Source organism: Lepidochelys olivacea (genome assembly GCF_965140295.1).
Source record: "Lepidochelys olivacea isolate rLepOli2 genome assembly, chromosome: 5".
NCBI lineage: Eukaryota > Metazoa > Chordata > Testudines > Cheloniidae > Lepidochelys > Lepidochelys olivacea.
In genome coordinates this window covers 82,047,961-82,067,126 of record NC_140415.1, presented here as the reverse complement: position 1 = coordinate 82,067,126, position 19,166 = coordinate 82,047,961, and the positions used below count along the sequence as shown (strand labels likewise).

At 38.1% G+C, this 19,166-nt stretch overlaps 1 protein-coding gene and 1 long non-coding RNA gene across 6 annotated transcripts in view; one reads left to right on the top strand and one right to left on the bottom strand.

Annotated features, from left to right (window-relative positions):
• The window catches only part of LOC311521082, a 76,831-nt gene that overhangs the window by 7,852 nt on the left and 49,813 nt on the right, over nt 1–19,166 (bottom strand). The window lies entirely within an intron of this gene.
• FBN2 (fibrillin 2) overlaps nt 1–19,166 on the top strand; it is a 254,563-nt gene that overhangs the window by 223,818 nt on the left and 11,579 nt on the right. For all 4 annotated transcript variants that reach the window (XM_084629192.1, XM_084629191.1, XM_084629190.1 and 1 more), the window contains exons 51-61: nt 237–302; nt 644–769; nt 902–1,021; nt 2,283–2,405; nt 2,994–3,125; nt 5,551–5,676; nt 10,665–10,871; nt 12,563–12,688; nt 13,339–13,461; nt 15,384–15,500; nt 16,182–16,310. In XM_084629192.1, coding sequence (XP_084485318.1) covers nt 237–302; nt 644–769; nt 902–1,021; nt 2,283–2,405; nt 2,994–3,125; nt 5,551–5,676; nt 10,665–10,871; nt 12,563–12,688; nt 13,339–13,461; nt 15,384–15,500; nt 16,182–16,310 — 1,395 coding nt within the window. The remainder of the gene's footprint in view (nt 1–236; nt 303–643; nt 770–901; nt 1,022–2,282; nt 2,406–2,993; nt 3,126–5,550; nt 5,677–10,664; nt 10,872–12,562; nt 12,689–13,338; nt 13,462–15,383; nt 15,501–16,181; nt 16,311–19,166) is intronic.

Genomic DNA, 19,166 nt, shown 5'->3' with positions numbered 1-19,166 from the left:
GCTCTGTAGACTATGACACAATTACTCAGGCTTAATACTAGTAAAGGATGTTGCAGTTGAAACTAGCAAGAAGGGAAAAATGCAACTCAATAACAGGGAAAATATATGGTAAGAATATCTATCCAAAGCACACTCTTTTTCATTGGTGTTAATTAAATTTAGCTGCCTTAATGGGTTTGATTACTTTCATCTATTTAGCATGTTTGTTTATAATTGTTTAAAATGTTCCTATACAGTTGCTTTCCAGGATTTGTGTCCCTACGGCCATGGAACCATCCCTGGGATTGATGATACACGGGAAGGTATTGCTTTGTTTCTGACACTGCTTAGAAAATCTTTAATTCCCAGTTAAGTGAGGCGCTATTGGGTAATGCTGTTTTGTTCTTTCTGGTAAAGCTTTTTTTTATTTTGTGTTTTTTTGTTTTGTTTTCAAGGGTGAAAGAAGTTTTGGAGCACTGAGCAAACTTACAAGATATATTCTATTTTTGAAACTGCATAGTTATATTTTGGCCCAAGACATATAGAACAAGATGCTTACTTTTTGGTCATTTCCTGCTTTTCATTAGAAATGTAATATTTAATATAAAAATAGTCGAGTTCGACAGCTGAAAGATAATAGTTTACATAGTTTTCTATTTTTCAGATGTCAATGAATGTCTTGAGAGCCCAGGCATTTGTTCAAATGGTCATTGTATCAACACTGATGGATCGTTCCGCTGTGAGTGCCCAATGGGATACAACTTAGATTACACTGGAGTGCACTGTGTAGGTAAGTACTGATTCTACATTAGGCAGACTGTACATTGGCAAGGATAGCAATGCTTAAAGTTCATAAACTTAAAATACCACTTAGCCTGTGTCCCAGTTCTCTGAAGTTTGTGTTTTATTTATTTCATCCTAGATACTGATGAATGTTTGATTGGCAATCCATGTGGAAATGGCACATGCACTAATGTGATTGGTAGTTTTGAATGTAACTGTCATGAAGGGTTTGAGCCAGGCCCAATGATGAATTGTGAAGGTAAATCATGATTTCCTCCGTTTTACCTCCTCTTTTTCTCTTATATTTAAAGTATTTTATTTTCCATCCAGCGTTTGCACTATCATAATGTGTGTATTGGGTTTTTATTACAAAGTCAAAGTTATAAGTTAAAAGGAATGTCTCCTCTTGAAATATGCCAATGAAAAATAAAGTCTAGGGTTCTGAAATGAGCTGTGTAAAAGAAAATGTTGCAAAAATAGCACTTTTCATGACCTAGCTAGTGTGTGGTGCAGTGTAACTCTGCTAACATTCCTTTTGAAGGAAAAGTTTTCTCCTCACCCAGCTCTAGAGAAATATGTTACCTGATAGAAGTGTTTCTAAGAATAACTGAACCTCTTAAATTTCCTCATCAATAGATTGTAACGGCCATTAACGTGGCATGTGAGTGCAGATAAGTGTGTTCATTTTATTAGTCAAATACGCTGCTTCTTAGTTTTTCCCAAATTTTAGGGTGTGGCCTGCAGAGATGGAGGGAGAGAAGGGACATAGATAGGCTACTCAACTGTTCTCCAGAGTCTCAGCTTTAATTTGAAAATAAGGGTCTAGCTGTTATAGTCGCAAAGAAAACCTTGGAAATGTGACCAGAGTGTAATTGGTTCAAAAGTGTTTGCCTGAGTTTGCAGAGAACCTGACACGATAGCTTTGGAGTGTGACTTGCCCCATTTATTTCAATGGGTATTAAGTCAAATGCCACTAATAATACTTTACTTGTCAACATTAACTATTTCATTGCTCAACAAAACATGTAAGAAAGCAGAGAGAGAGGATCATATTATGAAGATCTATACATTTTGGATAGGCCTTTAACAACACATGGTGGGTCTGAAGGAGGGCATGATTAGTTTACTTTCCTGAATAGGGACTCAGCTTTCAGAAGCTTTGGAAATGCTGGCTTATCACATCCTTGAAAAGACTGTCTATTGTAAATAGTTCCATATAGTAAAATCCCAGCCAAAAACAAAACAAAACAAAATACAAAAACACCTACAACTCTAACCTTAAAGGTGGCTTTAGAAGTGTATATGTTAAAAAATGCAATATATATGAGGATACCCTGGATACATTTATTTTTTGTTTATGCTGCCTCAGAAATACACAAAAAAATTCCCAGAATGAAGCATTGATTTCTAACACTTTTTAGATGGTAACACAGAAAATACGGGTATAAAGAAAGTTCCAGTGGTGCTATTACAATTAAGCTGGAACATAGCATTCAGTCTCCCTTTTCCTTACTATTCAGACATAAACGAGTGTGCTCAGAACCCTTTGCTGTGTGCTTTTCGGTGTATCAACACGTACGGTTTCTATGAATGCACCTGTCCGGTTGGCTATGAACTGAGAGAAGACCAAAAGATGTGCAAAGGTAATTAACTTTAAAAAAAGTTTTAGAAAGTAATGGCTATTGAAATGTAATTTTTCCCAATACCTGTTACCCAGTAATAGACAAAGTACGGTCAAAAGTTTTTCTTCAGTGCATCCTGTATCCAGCCTTTTTAATAAAATGTTGCAGCAGGACCTACCATATGATGCACCAAATTGATACACTCAGCATTGTGTCCAAGACAGAATATCACCTGGTGGGCCCTTGTTGTCTCCACTTGTCACAATAACTTAGATCAAGATGGAGCATTTCATGCTGGAAGATGTCCTCTCTGTAACAGTGTTAAAGATGAAGGTAGCTGGTATTTGCTTGATTATATGCAAATTACAAGGGATCTCAGGGGCTTTTGATTAATTGCAGTGCTCACATGCCTCTCCCCACCCCCCCAACCCTCCCAAGTAGCCTGTCACCTCGTTTACTCTTAATAAAAACAGTTTGGGGTTAAGAAGAAAAATAAAAATAATATTTTCTGAACAACAAATACTAGTTGTCTTCTACAGTTGAACCTATGAGAAAGCATTCAGACTAGGTCTTTATTTGAAATACAACATATACTACATTTTTTTTCAGACCTGGATGAATGTGCTGAAGGTCTCCATGACTGTGAATCAAGAGGCATGATGTGCAAAAACTTGATTGGCACCTTCATGTGTATCTGCCCTCCTGGAATGACCCGTAGACCTGATGGAGAAGGCTGCATGGGTAAGGCTTGGGAAGGGAACACTTCACATATTGCTCCAATATTAAAATGAAAAGTTTATAATATACAAGTACATTTGGAAAATAACTAGTCGGAGCATACTATGGTTAGGTGTCAGAATTATATATTTCTTCGGAAAGTAATTGAGATAACCAGAGTCATATTTCTCTCAAGCAATCCAAGCGTGGAAATTTTTAAATACAAAGAGATACAGAAAATTTACTCTGTGTTGTACTGCTTGACACTGGAGTATTGGTATAAAGTTGTTACTCTGACTTTGAGACAACTCCGGTTATCTTTTGGAAAAAGCCAACTCCTTAAGGGATATTATTATCCTTTTGTGACTTGGTTGTTTTCTGCATTGAAACACTAAAGGGGATAATTTTTTGCACAATTTTACCCATCCAAACCTCCTGCTAAAATTGTGAATTATTGAATTGTATGCTAACAGGGAGACCTCCAAAGTCATAAATGGCAGCTAGGTGCTAATTAATTACACTCTTTGCTACTTGACTGTGGTTTAGACGTAGTAATTAGAGGCACAACTACTCAGAACTGTATCCGTAATATTTTGTAGGCACAAAAACAGAAGTACGGATTGCATCTGTGCTCAGCTACATATACCCAAACATCTGTTCGTGAGGATGGAGACACAAGGCCTCTTGAACCTTCCACTTGACAAGTCTATCCTAACCCTGTTCCATCCAGTCTTTCCTTATTTTAGGGCTTGATTCTCTAATCTTTACAGTGAGTAATTCTTACACTAGAAGTCCCAGTGATCTCGGGACTACTTACCATAAATAAGAGTTGCTGAATTTGGCCCTTAAGACTATTTTTGTTTCTTTTTTTGTGTGGCCCACCTTTGCTTTCAGTGTATAGGGTTGTAAGAATTAAGTCTTAAAATTACTCTGACTACCCATGAAAGCGTTTAATTAGTCAGCCAAAAAGCATCTCTTTTAATAGTTCTCTAAATAGGAATAATAAAAGTAGAATTATTGTAGGTAAATAAGAAATTATATATTTGCAAAAATCTATATTAATAGTAGAGAAATTATATTTTATGTAGGTTTCAGAGTAACAGCCGTGTTAGTCTGTATTCGCAAAAAGAAAAGGAGTACTTGTGGCACCTTAGAGACTAACCAATTTATTTGAGCATAAGCTTTCGATGAAGTGAGCTGAGCTCACGAAAGCTTATGCTCAAATAAATTGGTTAGTCTCTAAGGTGCCACAAGTACTCCTTTTCTTTATATTTTATGTATCCAGCTTTTTCAGAGTTAAGGGGTAACAATCTAGAGCAAAATACAAACATTTTGTTCCAGCCATCAGCAGCAAAGAATTCATAGAAATTAAAAACCACCCACAATTCAGAATAATTCTCTTATCTTAAGATGAATAGGCAAACAGCTTCCCTTGACCATTACTGTAATTTGTTTAGAGGGAAAATAGATAGCCAAGTGCTGCTGTGTCTGGAATCAGAATTTTTCCCTTGTAATACTGCAAATCCATTGACATTCTGAAGCTTTCTGTGTTGACAAATACTGGAATTTATCTCCAAGTTTAAAAAAAATAGTAATTTTTTAGTTCTCTTAAACATCCATCCTGGTAAAATCTCTCCTTACAGAATTCCTCTTATTTTATTGTGCATTCAAGGAAAACAGTCTTCTTGAATCATAAAGCATCAGTCTGTTTGCTAGTAAGAAATCAAGAATTGTGCCTTTATGAGAGAGATGGCTGTTGGATTCAAACCTACCTCTGTTTTGCCCTGAGCAGCCAAACCTTCCAGTGTTCTTTTAAGCACCTATGGAAATTATGGTATCAATTTGTTTTTTGCAAGCTAATATGGGAAAAGGAAGGAGCAGACACTTTGGGATTATAAACCCTATTTTAGGAAAGGCGCCTAAGCACATACTTAGTTCTTACTGACTTAAGCACATGCTTAGGTGCCCTTCCTGAACCGGCACATTTTATAGAATCGTGGTCATGTGACATACTCTTTAACTATTAACTTTCTGTTTCCTAATGGCTCTCACTATTTTATTTTGAATGACTCTCTTCATTAGTGTATTAAATTTCATTGTAATGCTAATTGCTAGACAGAGTTGTAGTGCAGTTGGCTTATGCCATGGTTCATTGAAAACTTACTATATTTGGTAGAAAATTGACAAGGTTTATCTTTCTAAGTTGCTATATTTTTCCATACCTCCTTCAAAGCACATAGTGTGCTGAGTTCTCAACAGAAGAGTGAACATCAGCTTTTGGAGGCTTACTCAGCTGTCTTTTGGCCATACAAATGTATTAGTTACCAAAATGTTTGAATTTTTTTTGCCTGCTGATTAAATAACTCTGACAAACAGGTTTTTAGTCTGTCAATTCAGATAAGTTTTAAATCACATTTATTGTGTGTATATGTGTGATATTTTTGTAAAGATGAAAATGAATGCCGTACCAAGCCAGGTATCTGTGAAAATGGTCGCTGTGTGAACATTATTGGAAGCTACAGGTGTGAATGTAATGAAGGATTCCAGTCAAGCCCATCAGGCACTGAGTGCCTTGGTAAGTTGATTTCCTTGGCATACATTTCCCATTACATGAAAAAGTATAAACTCAGTGCAATAAAATGGAGGTGGAATATTTAAATAAAAAAATAAAAGCACTGCTTGCTAAGATTTCTACCAATAATGCAGACCCTGAGTACTTCACACATCTCTTGGCTGTGTGTATAACAGATTAAATAATGATCCTTGATCTGTTTTTCAGGATTAAGATAAATTGAGTTTTCAAAGAGAAAACAATGATTTATTTTATTTCTGGAAAAAATTATAATTAACAGTCAGGAAAAATGACATCAAATGGTGGTTTCATGCCAAAGGAAAATAGTTTAGCATCAGCCTTGCTTACCCTATATGCAATGTTAAGTAATAAATCTCACATTAAGAGCAAAATATTTCTAATTATTCCATTTATGAGCCAGATACTGCTGCTACAGAATTTGAATGTTAGATCTGTTCTACTGTACAGTTTTGTGTAAAAGATATATGTACAAGCCATTACTTTTCAATAACTATTTTGATCAGTTTTTTCCTCATTCACTGTTTTGCTAAATGGAGATTATTATAGTATGAACATTTAAAGTAAGGACAGGAAATGTTACTGGCAAAATTCTATATGTCATAGGCTCTAATTTCAGTCTGTAAATGAACATTTTAAATAAATTCTAAACAATTAAAAGGGAGGTGATGCAAACTTGAAGGATCTTATGCCTGCTTGGAAACAATAAGAAAGTTTTAGGATAGTCTAATAACCTAAAGAGGAAGGCAAATGAATGCAGACACTGATAACGGGGGAGAGGGGCAGGAATGGTTGATGAAGCTATTATTGCATGCTGAAGAAAGGAGAGTGACTAAAGTTGTTGACTGTCAGGCAGGGGCTTAGTTTGTTAGATTCTAGTAACTTCTGGAAGACAGAAGAGCATCTGATAATATCTTGGATTTTTTCAGTCTTCATACTGTTGAATTCACAAAGGGGTTTCCCATGTTAACTAGTAAAAATGAAAGCTACCATTCAACAGAGCAAACAACTGGTTATTGTTTAATACTTTTGGTATTACCAGACATCAGTGTATGAATTTATCTGATTCAAAATGCTTAATATTTTAAGAAGTGATACGGGAAAAAAAGCAATTGAATGAACTGAAGTAATGAAACCAGATAATTCCTCTAAAGCAAACTACAATGATTGTCAAGAATTGTTGAGATATAAGGATTTATGCTTCTCCCAAAAAATGCAGAAAATCAGTTTCTTCAAGAGTAAATGTGCCACTGAATGAAACTGGGTTTCATGATCCTGCTTGTGAAACATTTTCAAGGGAAATGTCTTCATCCAAATGTAGTTGCAGTGATAATTTAAGTCCCTGTTCTAAACCTACGAGCAGATCTTCAGCATCGATGCAACCACCATCAGCATCATGACTAGTTGGTTGAACAGGTGGACTGATATCCCTCCTTCCCCATCCTACACAGGATTCCAGGCTAGCTAAAGAGGGGAGTAAGACTAGGTGCTGCCACATCTGACTTTTAGGCACCCTGCTGCCTAATGGAATCTGCCGCTCTCACTTAGGCACCTAGGCTGTCTATACTGCACATGGGAAAAGTTAGAGCAGAGTCCCCCATTAACTAGCCAATATGATATGCTGATGAGAGGGATGTGGCCTAAGCCCTGCCCCTCAAAGAGAGTTAGATGCTTAAACAGGAGGTGCCTCCCTCCAATTGGGCATTTCAGCTGTAAACTCTCTCCTGGATTTAGGGCTGACCTGGCTTAGGTGCCTGAGGTAGAGGAGGGTATGTGATGGTGCTTTTAGTCAGTTATTGCCAGTGGGTAGGGCACTCACCAGAATGTAAGAGACCTAGATTCAAACTCCCGTTCTGCCTGGTGTGGAGAAGGGCTTGTGCCCCACCTCCTAGGAGAGTGCCCTTGCAATGGGATACTCTGGGATGGGTCTCTTCTCCATCTCTCCTGTTAGGGCACTCACCTGAGATGGGGGAAGACCTGGGTTCAAGTCCCTACTCCAGTGAATATTTAAGTATTTATTGGAACACCACCACCCTCCTCTCAGCATACCTACTGGATCGAGCCTTGAGGATTAGGCAGGCAGGGGAATGCCTAGTTTGTGACTCCCACTGGGGCTTAGGCGTGAATGAGGTGCTAGGCGTCAGGACTCAGGTGGCTTTGTGCATGCCCAGCAGCAGAAATGTAGGCACTTGAGGTGTCTGTCAGTGGAAACAATGTCTAGGGACTTAAGGAGCCTATAGGGCTAGATAGCAGCTGGGGGGGGGAGGATTAACGATCTAACTTTTGGATTTAGGCACCTAAAGTAGCAGTTAGGTGCCTAAACCTCTTTGTGGCACTAGCCCTCTGTCATTAAATTTGCATCCAACTACCATAAGTACTTGAAATTTGCATTGAGAATATGGAGACCTTTGCTCAACATATCAGATCAGTGATCTCTGTAGTTCATGACATCATCCGTATCAGGCTCCCCCATTTAACCTGGCATTAAAATGAAGGTGCTGGTAGCAGACTAGAAAAAAGAAGGCATCTGTGCATCTCTGCTTGGATGGCTAGGTGGTAAGAGCCAAGAAAAAACACCAGATGAGGGAAGCCCTTGCCAGGATATGCTTTCTACTAGAGCAGTGTTTCCCAAACTTGATTAGTGACCAAATGGAAAGAGGATGGCTCAGGCTATTAATCACAGTCTAACATCAATCCCAAGGAAATACACTGCTCTTTTGAATTAAATATATGAACAGATATTTTCAAAAATTTACATTTTGGGAGAGTGTTCTTGGTGCTGTTTCCATTCAGTGCTTTTAGGGTCACGGTATCACTGAATGCATTGTGCTGGGTATTTCTTTATAATTAAAGCCCAATACATTTGCTGATCAGATTGTGCAGTCTTGTGTCAGAGTTCAGTTTAGTTTAAGTATGAATCAAAGCTTTGTATGAACTCCAGGTCAGAATGTACTCAATGAGCTCTAGCTTTCAACATTTCTTGCACAATACACCTATTTAGTAGAGCAGTAGTTGACTTCAGTTATTTCTTAGTTAGAATATAGAAGAAAGTGAATCATATTGACATTATCAGCGTATGGCTCCACAGTAGGAAAATTCAGTCACAGGTATAAAGTTTTACTGATATTTAAATTAGTTAAGCATAAGCAGAATTAAAATTGATAGCCATAGGCTTTAATCAATGTAACTGCACTTGACTTTATTGCCTTCTGTACAGTTTTTTGGACTGACTGAAACCCAGTAAGATTTCAAGATAGCTAAATGTGGACTGTAATAAAATTATGTGGGGGAAAAAACAGTGCAATGATTGCTTGTCTTTAGTAAATTTAGTTAGATGACTATGGGTAAAAAATTTCAAAAGCACCTAAATGATTTAGGAGCCTAAATCCCATTGAAACCCACTAGCAGTTAGGCTCATAAGTCGTTTACGGGTTTCTGAAAAATTTTCTGTATAGCTACAATTATTAAAGCCAGTTTTCATAAAGTAATCAAAAAATCCTTTCTCCTTTAAACAATGGATGAATACGGGGCTATTAGGTAAAGGCTATAAAGTAATTCCCTAAAGGACTGAAGTAATATTCAATAAAATATATAAATACTTTACATTTCAAATTATACCCCACACTAAAATCTGCTGCTCAGCACAGACTTTATTCCATGACTCAGGTCCACCTTCTAGCTTCATGGTAGCTATGACACCACCACATGATGTATGCTGGGATATCACAATTAGTTACCTAATTTCCTTAATAAATATTCGTAGGTCCCTCTTTAAAACAGTGAAATTCAAAAGCTTTAAGTCAGGAACCTCTCTTACCTAACTAGATACACTGTGTTTACAGAAAATAATTCTCTTCCAAGCAAATTGGATCTTGTTAATCTCTCTAAAGTTGCTGTATTACAGGTTATATTTTTTAATGAAGAGACCATTTAATATCACTGTGTAATTATAGCTGGTGGTTCAAATTAAGGGGAACAATAAAGGCATATCTAAAAAACCCCCTAACTTATGCAGGGAAGTGTAAGTTATAGCTCTTTGTACCTGCTGATTCTATTCCTCAGTAGATTTGCACAGACGATGATCAGGCAATTTGCTGTCACCTGTCCTCCCTCACAGTAACTAACAGAACAAATGTAAGATTGAGTAGTGCCCCACCAGCAGAAACCGTTCATCTGAATCAGTTTAGCCCTGTGTCTTTCGGGGTTCCCCAGCAGAGAACAAGTTAAAATGTGTTCTGTTCCTAAACGTCCCTCGTGGTGGATTTTCTTACACTGCTTAGGGGTCTGATGGAGATACTATGCTTCCACAAGCCAGTGCAAACCAGGAATGCATATGATCCATGGTGTATCACTTTTAGTAAAATACACCTGATTTTTACTATGAAAGGAAATATTTTGCCAGTGAAAGAGCTACTTTCAGAGAACAGCCTGCAATAAGGAAATCCATTCCATTTTAACTAACAAATCAATCAGATGACACTGGTCCTATTACTAGTGTCAGTATCGTCTGTGTAAAAATTATGCTAATTGGGGGGATATTTAGCATGCTAAGACCATGTTTACACTTAAGTTTGCCAGTTTATTTTATCATTCACACAAGTAAGCTGCTCTGCCAGGTTCACTGGGGGATGCTCCAGGATGTATTATTGTGAGACATTACTGATACCAGGTCTCATGTAACCACTGACTCACTTGGGGAAGCCCTAGCAACCCTTTAAGAGCAGTAGATTGTCAAAATATTTTTAGGGTAAGGTAAGATAAACCATATTAATATGCTAAATGCTCCCCAAAAACTGGTTGCTATCAGAGTCACTCAGCACATAAATCTGGGCTCATTGCAGTTTTCTTTTCTAGTTCACTTTTAAACGCATTCATATGCAACAATAATGGACCATAATAGTATCAGTGAGACTTCCTGTTTAATACACATCCAGCTCACATTCTTTCTTGACCCCTCCACTCTCTCCTTTCAGATAACCGCCAAGGATTCTGCTTTGCTGAAGTTTTACAGACAATGTGCCAGATGGCTTCCAGTAGCCGTAACCTTGTCACCAAGTCAGAGTGCTGCTGTGATGGAGGGCGAGGCTGGGGTAACCAGTGTGAGCTTTGTCCACTGCCAGGAATCACCCAATATAAGAAACTGTGTCCACATGGACCAGGATATACAACAGATGGAAGAGGTAATTGTGGGAAGAGGTAGAGGAGAGGAAATAGACAAAGATAACACAGAAAGTAACATGCTTTCTTAAATCTCTGAGATATTTAGCTGAAGTTACCAGCATTTCTGAAGTTTACTGCAAAATTGCTCAGCTTCGTGTTTTCTACACATTCAATAATAATTTATTTCATATGCTTTTCAATGGGCAGCACCTACAAATCCTTACCTAGTACCTGCTGTGGGAATATTCACATAAGCAAGGATTTGCAGAATTGAGTCCTAAAGCAGGAGACGACGACTAATAAACTGAAAGGCTAAAAGTTGTCGAGAACAGGGGTGGGCAAAATACGTCCCGCGGCCCAGATCTGGCCCGTCTAACATTTCTGTCCGGCCTTCTCTGCCCCTTGCGATCTCAAGTCCGGACCGCTAAAAGTCCCACGGCACAGCGGGGCGCTCAGGCAGGCTGCCTGCCTGCTGTGGCCCCACACTGGTCCCGGAAGCGGCAGGCTGCTGCTAGCATGTCTTTGTGTGCCCCTTGCGGGGAGGAGGAGACGGCTCCATGTGCTGCTCCCAGCACCATCCTCACGGCTCCAATGGGAGCTGCAGAGGTGGTGCTTGCGGGCGCAAACAGCATACGGAGACCCGCTCCCCCACTGCAAGGGGCGCACAGAGACGTGCCAGCAGCAGCCTGCCGCTGCCGGGAGCGCCCCACTGTGCCGCTGGCTGGGAGCTGCCTGTGGTAAGTGCCTCCTGGCCAGAGCCTGCACCTCGCAGCCCCTTCCCCCACCACAACCCCCCGTCCCAGATCAGAACCCCCTCCTACACCAAACTCCCTCCCAGAGTCCACACCCCTCACCGTCTCCTGCACTCTGCACCCACCTGGAGCTCCTCCTGCACCCATACTCCCTCCCAGACCCCGCACCTACTCCATTAATATAGTAGAAATGTGCGGCCCATGACGACTTACCAAAATTCGTGGAGCGGCCCCCCTACGAAAATTATTGCCCACCCCAGTCTAGAAGCTGTTACATGCTACAAAAGGTATACACATGAGCCAAAAGGCATCAACAACTGAAACCTGCAGCTACACAATAGTTTCATTGTACGATCTACATATTTCTTCAAAGAAAGCATAAACGTGTTTTTAATTCTTACGATTGATTTGACTTTCTTTTAACATAATCTAAAGAAAATTCACTTCTATTAAATATAGACATTGTGTAAATTAAGTTTGCAGAGCTGGAGCTTGGTTTCTCAGTACATTAGCAAGAGAATTAGGTTGGACCAAGTTACAGAGTTCAGATCCAGATGTAGAACAGAATTTAACAAAAATATGAAGGGTGATTGGATTGGGCCCATCTCTAATGACAAAGTAAGGAAATAGGAGTTTGTAGTAGAAGCATGTTGGTGGAAAAGTAGGTAGAATATTAGGGTAAAAAAAAGAATCTGTATACACCCAGTACTGTTTCAGTGTCCTGTAATTCCATCAGGGTCAGCAAGCTGGAGTTTATCACTGAGAACAAGATCATTTTATCACCTCTCAAAAAAGGCAAATGAGAGAATTTTAAAACAAAAGGGGAGGGTAATGAGCTTGGTTTTAAAAATTAGATGTTTCTAGATTGAATTAGACTGCAGATGCTACATTCATATGTGATACTAATGAGCTTCTGCTTAATCATATTTTAAAAGGTGACGTGTATATTTCTTCTCCAGATATTGATGAATGTAAGGTCATGCCAAACCTGTGTAGAAATGGCCAATGCATCAACACAATGGGTTCCTTTAGATGCTTTTGTAAAGTTGGCTACACCACTGAAATAAGTGGGACATCCTGTGTGGGTAAGGTTATCACTGTAATGTTTAGTATTTTTGCTAATCCAACAGATTTTTTTTTAAAATGAAATGTTTATTTTCTTAGTGAAATTCCCAGGTAAATTCTTTAAAGCCTCAGAATACAAAAATTCTCTCTTCCTCTCTTCACAAAATATATTTTAGTCTTCACACTTAGTTTTAGGGAGCCTTGAGACCTGATTTAACATATTACAGTTCTGCTAACCTAGTGATATTTCAGCAACAACCTGAATGAGATACCACTGAACTGGCCACTAACCAGACAAATCATGGTTTGGGGAATAAGCTTTTGGCACGTAGAGGCTAATAATTAATTGCTCGAAAGGACATGTCAGGAAGTTACCATTAATTAAGACTAAAGGGACCACAGAGTGGCCCTGAGTGAAAGGCTTTGTCTTTAGAAATTAGTTTCACTGTTCTAGCTGATCCTCAAAGCAAATGCACTATTGCTTCAGTTATCCACCCTCTCAGGTTACTTCAATGGTAGCTTGCATCTGTAAAGAAGAGGACAATTAGGAAGCAAGGAAAGAATTATAAAAATAATTTGGAAAAATTAAGAGATTTATTTGTGCAGCTGTTCAGTAGCATCCTTGTAAGTAAATGAATATTTTTTACTAATTACTGATTCTCCTACTTAGATCTTGATGAATGCTCCCAGTCTCCAAAGCCATGCAACTTTATCTGCAAGAACTCAGAAGGAAGCTACCAGTGCTCATGTCCCCGTGGCTACATCCTGCAAGAGGATGGAAAGACATGTAAAGGTGAAAAAAGTTGTCAGTTACATCTAGATTCGTTATTTTATGGGATGGCTACTTTATAAATACTAGGACTGTCAAGCAATTAAAAAAATTAATCATAATTAATCACACTGTTAAACAATAATAGAATACCATTTAATTAAATATTTTTGGATGTTTTCTACATTTTCAAATATAACACAGAATACAAAGTGTACAGTGCTCACTTTATAATTATTTTTGATTACAAGCATTTGCACTGTAAAAAAACAAGAAATAGTATTACGTGAATTAAAAAATACAAGTAATGTAGTGCGAAGGAGTACCTGTGGCACCTTAGAGACTAACAAATTTACTTGAGCATAAGCTTTTGTGAGCTACACCATTCCAGGGGACATGCATCCATGCTGATGACAGGTCAGGCTCCATAACAATCCAAAGCAGTGCGGACTGACGTATGTTCATTTTCATTATCTGAGTCAGATGCGACCAGCAAAAGGTTGATTTTCTGGTTAGTGTTCTAATTTCGTGTTCTGTAGTTTCTGCATCAGAGTGTTGCTCTTTTAAGGCTTCTGAAAGCATGCTCCACACCTCATCCCTCTCAGATTTTGGAAGCCACTTCAGATTCTTAAACCTTGGGTCAAGTGCTGTAGCTATCTTTAGAAATCTCACATTGGTACCTTCTTTGCATTTTGTCAAAGTGTTTTTAAAATAAATAACATGTGCTGGGTCATCATCCAAGGCTGCTATAACATGAAATATATGGCTGAATGTGGGTAAAACAGAGCAGGGAACATACAATTCTCCCCCGAGGAGTTTAGTCACAAATTTAATAAACACATTTTTTTAATGAGTGTCATCAGCATGGAAGCATGAAAAGGCATATGAATGTTTAGCATATCTGGCACATAAAGACCTTACAATGCCAGCTACCAAACTGCCATGCAAATGCCTGTTCTCACTTTCTGGTGATACTGTAAATCAAAAGAGGGCAGCATTATTGCCTGTAAATGTAAACAAACTTGATTGGCTGAACAAGAAGTAGGACTGAATGGACACTTGGGCACTGAAGTTTTACATTGTTTTGTTTTTGAGTGCAGTTATTATGGAACAAAAAAGATCTACAATTGTAAATTGCACTACAGTACTTGTATGAGGTGAATTGAAAAATACTATTTCTTTTGTTTATCATTTTTACAGTGCAAATATTTATAATAAAAATAATACACACTTTGATTTCAATTACAACACAGAATACAATATATATGAAAATGTAGAAAAACATCCAAAATATTTAATAAATTTCAATTGGTAGTCTATTGTTTAACAGTGTGATTAAAACTGCAATTAAGTTTTTTAATCATGATTAATTTTTTTGAGTTAATCACATGAGTTAACTGCAATTAATTAACAGCCCTAATAAATACCCTCAACTCCATGAGGTGATATAACAGCTGCAGTTCCCAGGGAAATCTCTGGTCCAAAGTCAGTGGTGATACAGAAGGTGGTATATGTTGCATGTCAAGTATAAGTCGTGTACAACTTTTATACCAAGTTGAATGCCAAATTAATGGATTTGAAAAAAACGGTAGAATGACTCAGGAAAAGCCTTGCACTAATTCCAACTGCAGGAGGAAGCTAATGCTAATTTACCTGAGGTGCATGATGATCAGAAAATGAGTGGCTAACAGGCCTGATTTGCCACTTCATTACACTAGTTCTACATGTGTAACTTTTTGTTAACAGAGTAGAGAATCAGGGACAACACTATTTAACTTGCTCCAGCATGTACTTCCCTGATGAATATGGATTTATGCTTCAAGTGATAAAGAAATTAATATTAAGTTAAAAAGGAAGTACTTTCACATGATGATCTTGTTTAAAGAGAACAAACATGGTTACATCTTTTTCACTGAGTCTTACTAAGAGAAATCTGCTACTTTCAGATCTTGATGAATGTCAGACCAAACAACATAACTGCCAGTTCCTCTGTGTCAACACTCTTGGGGGCTTCACTTGTAAATGTCCACCGGGCTTCACTCAACATCACACTGCTTGTATTGGTAAGAACACGTTAACACTAAGTTTCTGTACATTTCTCTGTTATAAAAACAAGGGCAATATTTAATATGAGCCTATTTATTTTGTACCACAGATTTATTAATATACAGACTATTTTATTTCTCAGTAGTTCAAAAAGGCAGATAATTATGAAAAGCAAAAATATCTGAAGCTCATCTACAATAAGCATTTTTGTAGTGACTATTTGTAGGTAGTTACTGTATATTAATTCTAAATGTACCCACATGAAGACAGAGGTAAAATATTAAAATCTGACTTAATCAAAAACAGATTAAAGAATTTTTTCTTTCCCTTGATAGCTACAGATGTCTTTAAAAACTTTAGCATATATATCTTACCAACTAAAGCCATCCTCATGTGTAGTGTACACAGTTGGGTCAAATGTTTAGAAGACCCTCCTTTTTCCTCACCCAATCTGTACCTGTATTTTGCACCAGAGACTGAATCACAGTACAAGCACAAATATTTGAGTATTTATGGCTCTAAGTCTGCAAATTAAGTAATTAGACTGGCAAGTTTAGTAGGTGCAAACTACACCTACAAAAAGGTATGAATATTTACCCTGTATGTGTAACCTCTTAACCCCATCCCTTATGTACTTTCTTTCTCCTCCTTTATCTGTATAAATATTTTTTGTTAAAAATCACTGCATTTTTTTCTAGATAACAATGAGTGTGGTTCACAGCCATCACTTTGTGGATCAAAAGGAATCTGTCAAAACACTCCTGGAAGTTTTAGCTGTGAGTGTCAGAGAGGCTTCTCTCTGGATTCTACTGGATTAAACTGTGAAGGTAAATTCTGAAGGCCATACATTCTCTGCTCAGGCAGAAATCTGCAGTTCGTTCTTATATGAGTAGTCCTACTGAAGTCAAATGGAGTATTTGCGTGAGTTGCAACATCAGACACTTAGCCTTAGAGCAGACAAGGAAAAAAAAACCAGGAATGTAGTTCAGAAGATTTGTATCGACAATTTACTTACCCTACTGGTTTGTTGTGCACACTCACAGTTCAATTTGCCAGTAGTAGCATAAGCAGAATCCTGAGTACTCTGCCGCAGAACAACTACTAAACTTCTCAGCTGCAGCCCCCACATTCCATTGCAACAGTAATGTATGCTCTCTCCATAAAATACCCTTCATTCCTGCCCCCACACCTCTAAACACACCCAGTTTAGCTCATCATTGAAAATACTCAAAAGACACATATAACAATTATTTCTGAAGCTAAGGTTTAAAGTTTTGCTCTCCTGGCAGCCCAGCTTTACTCCCTTAGTCTCAGCTCTCATGTTATCCAGGCAGCCCATCTTAGAACCAGCTTCCCAGCCTCTCCTCCCATGTGCACCAAGGAAGTAGTGAGCAATTTATCTTCTCAGTTACTATGCATTTTTTTCAGGCAGCCTAACTGCTTGCCTACACTCCTGGGAGCAAGCTGGACTCCAGTTCTGGCTCCATGGAGCAGTGAAAATATTTAACAGAAAAATTTTGGTTTCAATCAATTTCGCAGCTCAACAAATGTTCAGTTTGGAAATTGTCAAAACACCACATTTTGACATTTTTAAATGGAAAAATTTCTGTTTCAAATTAGAGTAATTTTTGTAAATGGTTTAAATTCAAACAAAGTTTCAGTTGACCCAAACCAACATTTTTTCCAATTTTCTCTTCCCCAAAATATGATATTTCAACTTGCCATCCCCATTCCAAATGGAAAACAATTTCCTGACAAGCTCTAACCGAAAACCAGTTCCTTTGTAGGAAAATTAGAGCATAGGTGGCAGCTGCAGCCAGATCTCAACAGTGCAGCAAACCGAGAGTATTGGTGCCTGATGGCAGCAAAGTGAAAAGTTCCACGGCAGAAATGCTGAATTCTCTGGTATCTTGGAAACATGCCAAATTCCATGGCTATTATTTTAGGCTCTCTCCAGGCTCAGGCAGGTGACACTGCATCAGTAAATTTTAAAAAAGTGAACAGATTATAATCTTCACAACCGTAAGCACTAGAAACATTCTATTTTATATGAAAGTTGGGATTTTGAAGCAGTTTTCCACAGGAATCTTGGAATATGCATGGCCCAGGGGTAGGGTTTTAGCTTGAAATGTGTGACAATAAAATAAAGCAACTTTTTAGAATATGATAAAAAGTGTTTTCCCAGCCACTGTTTATAAATGGCTGGAATAGGAAGAGTCAGACATAAACATGTTAAGGTGTTCTAAACCAATGTTTCACCCCTTTTTTCTACAAGATAAATGTCACGTGAGTGCTCTTTTTTGGTCATAGTGAATATGATGCTAACCATTTACTTACACAATGTTTGGGATTTTTACAGAGTAATACACAAAAGCTAGAGCAATTAAAAGACTGCAGTGTCAATCACCACAAACAATATTTGAGTTTCAAGCACCGCAAGTCTGCCTCAAATTTTTGGAGATCACGAGTAGTAAATTACATTTCTAATTACAAGATTGAGAAATATAATTGGGAGTTTGATATTCTAGTGAACACAGTAGACATTTGTTAGGCTGCTTACAACTTGCTGTTAGGTGAAACTTTTAATTAATGTGCATATTTTTTAAAATAGGAGACTTTCATACAGAAAGAAAAGGAGTACTTGTGGCACCTTAGAGACTAACAAATTTATTTGAGCATAAGCTTTTGTGAGCTACTGCTCACTTCATGTGCATCCGATGAAGTGAGCAGTAGCTCACGAAAGCTTATGCTCAAATAAATTTGTTAGTCTCTAAGGTGCCACAAGTACTCCTTTTCTTTTTGCGAATACAGACTAACATGGCTGCTACTCTGAAACCTTTCATGCAGAAGTGTTTTCTTGCCTTCTCTTTTCCCTTATGGCCATCCCCTTCACCTTTCTTCGCACGTAGCCCTGAAAACTTTTAATTTGGCTTTCCTCACTGCGTATAGGTAGACAAATTAGATTACCTCTGTGCTTATTTTACATGTTTGTATTTCTAAGTGCCTTTCAGACTAGCAACAACAACAAAAAGTCCTTGCAAAGCAAGTTATTGGAAACTGGATGTATGCCCTCTTGTGACTGGCAGTCTAGAGAAGTCTTGGCACGTAGTCCCAGTTCTGGAGGAAGTTCTGATAATATTATTTAATTATTCTAAATCTAGTTCTACAGAGTTTGTGGAAGTCTGCAAGCAGTCCTGCAAATTCCTGCACACTTCACTCACAACTGCCACTCGTAGGTTCCCCTCTATTGAAGCAAAACATCCCAGATGCATTACTATGTTCAAAGGCATTGTTTTCAATTCAGATAGCATATTGGAACATAACATGCTGAAGCACCTTTCATTAAGAGCTTCTTGCCTGTTCGCAATTAAAAAAAAAAAAAAAGTGGATTTGCATCTCAGATGCACACAATGGTCATAAGGGTAACATTTCCAAAAAGCACCCAAGTGACTTAAGAGCCTATGTTCCTGACTCACTTTTGAAAAATGGGACAGACTCCCAAATCATGTAGGCACGTCTCAAAATTTTATGGAGCTCCTGGACTCCATGGGACATTGAAAACCCTGCAATTTGTCCTACGCGCATTCAATGTTTTTCAAGCTGTTGGATCGTTTATACAGCAATTACATAACTTGATAATCTCACTTAATGGATATAATAGTTATCTGAAGGAACACAGTTAT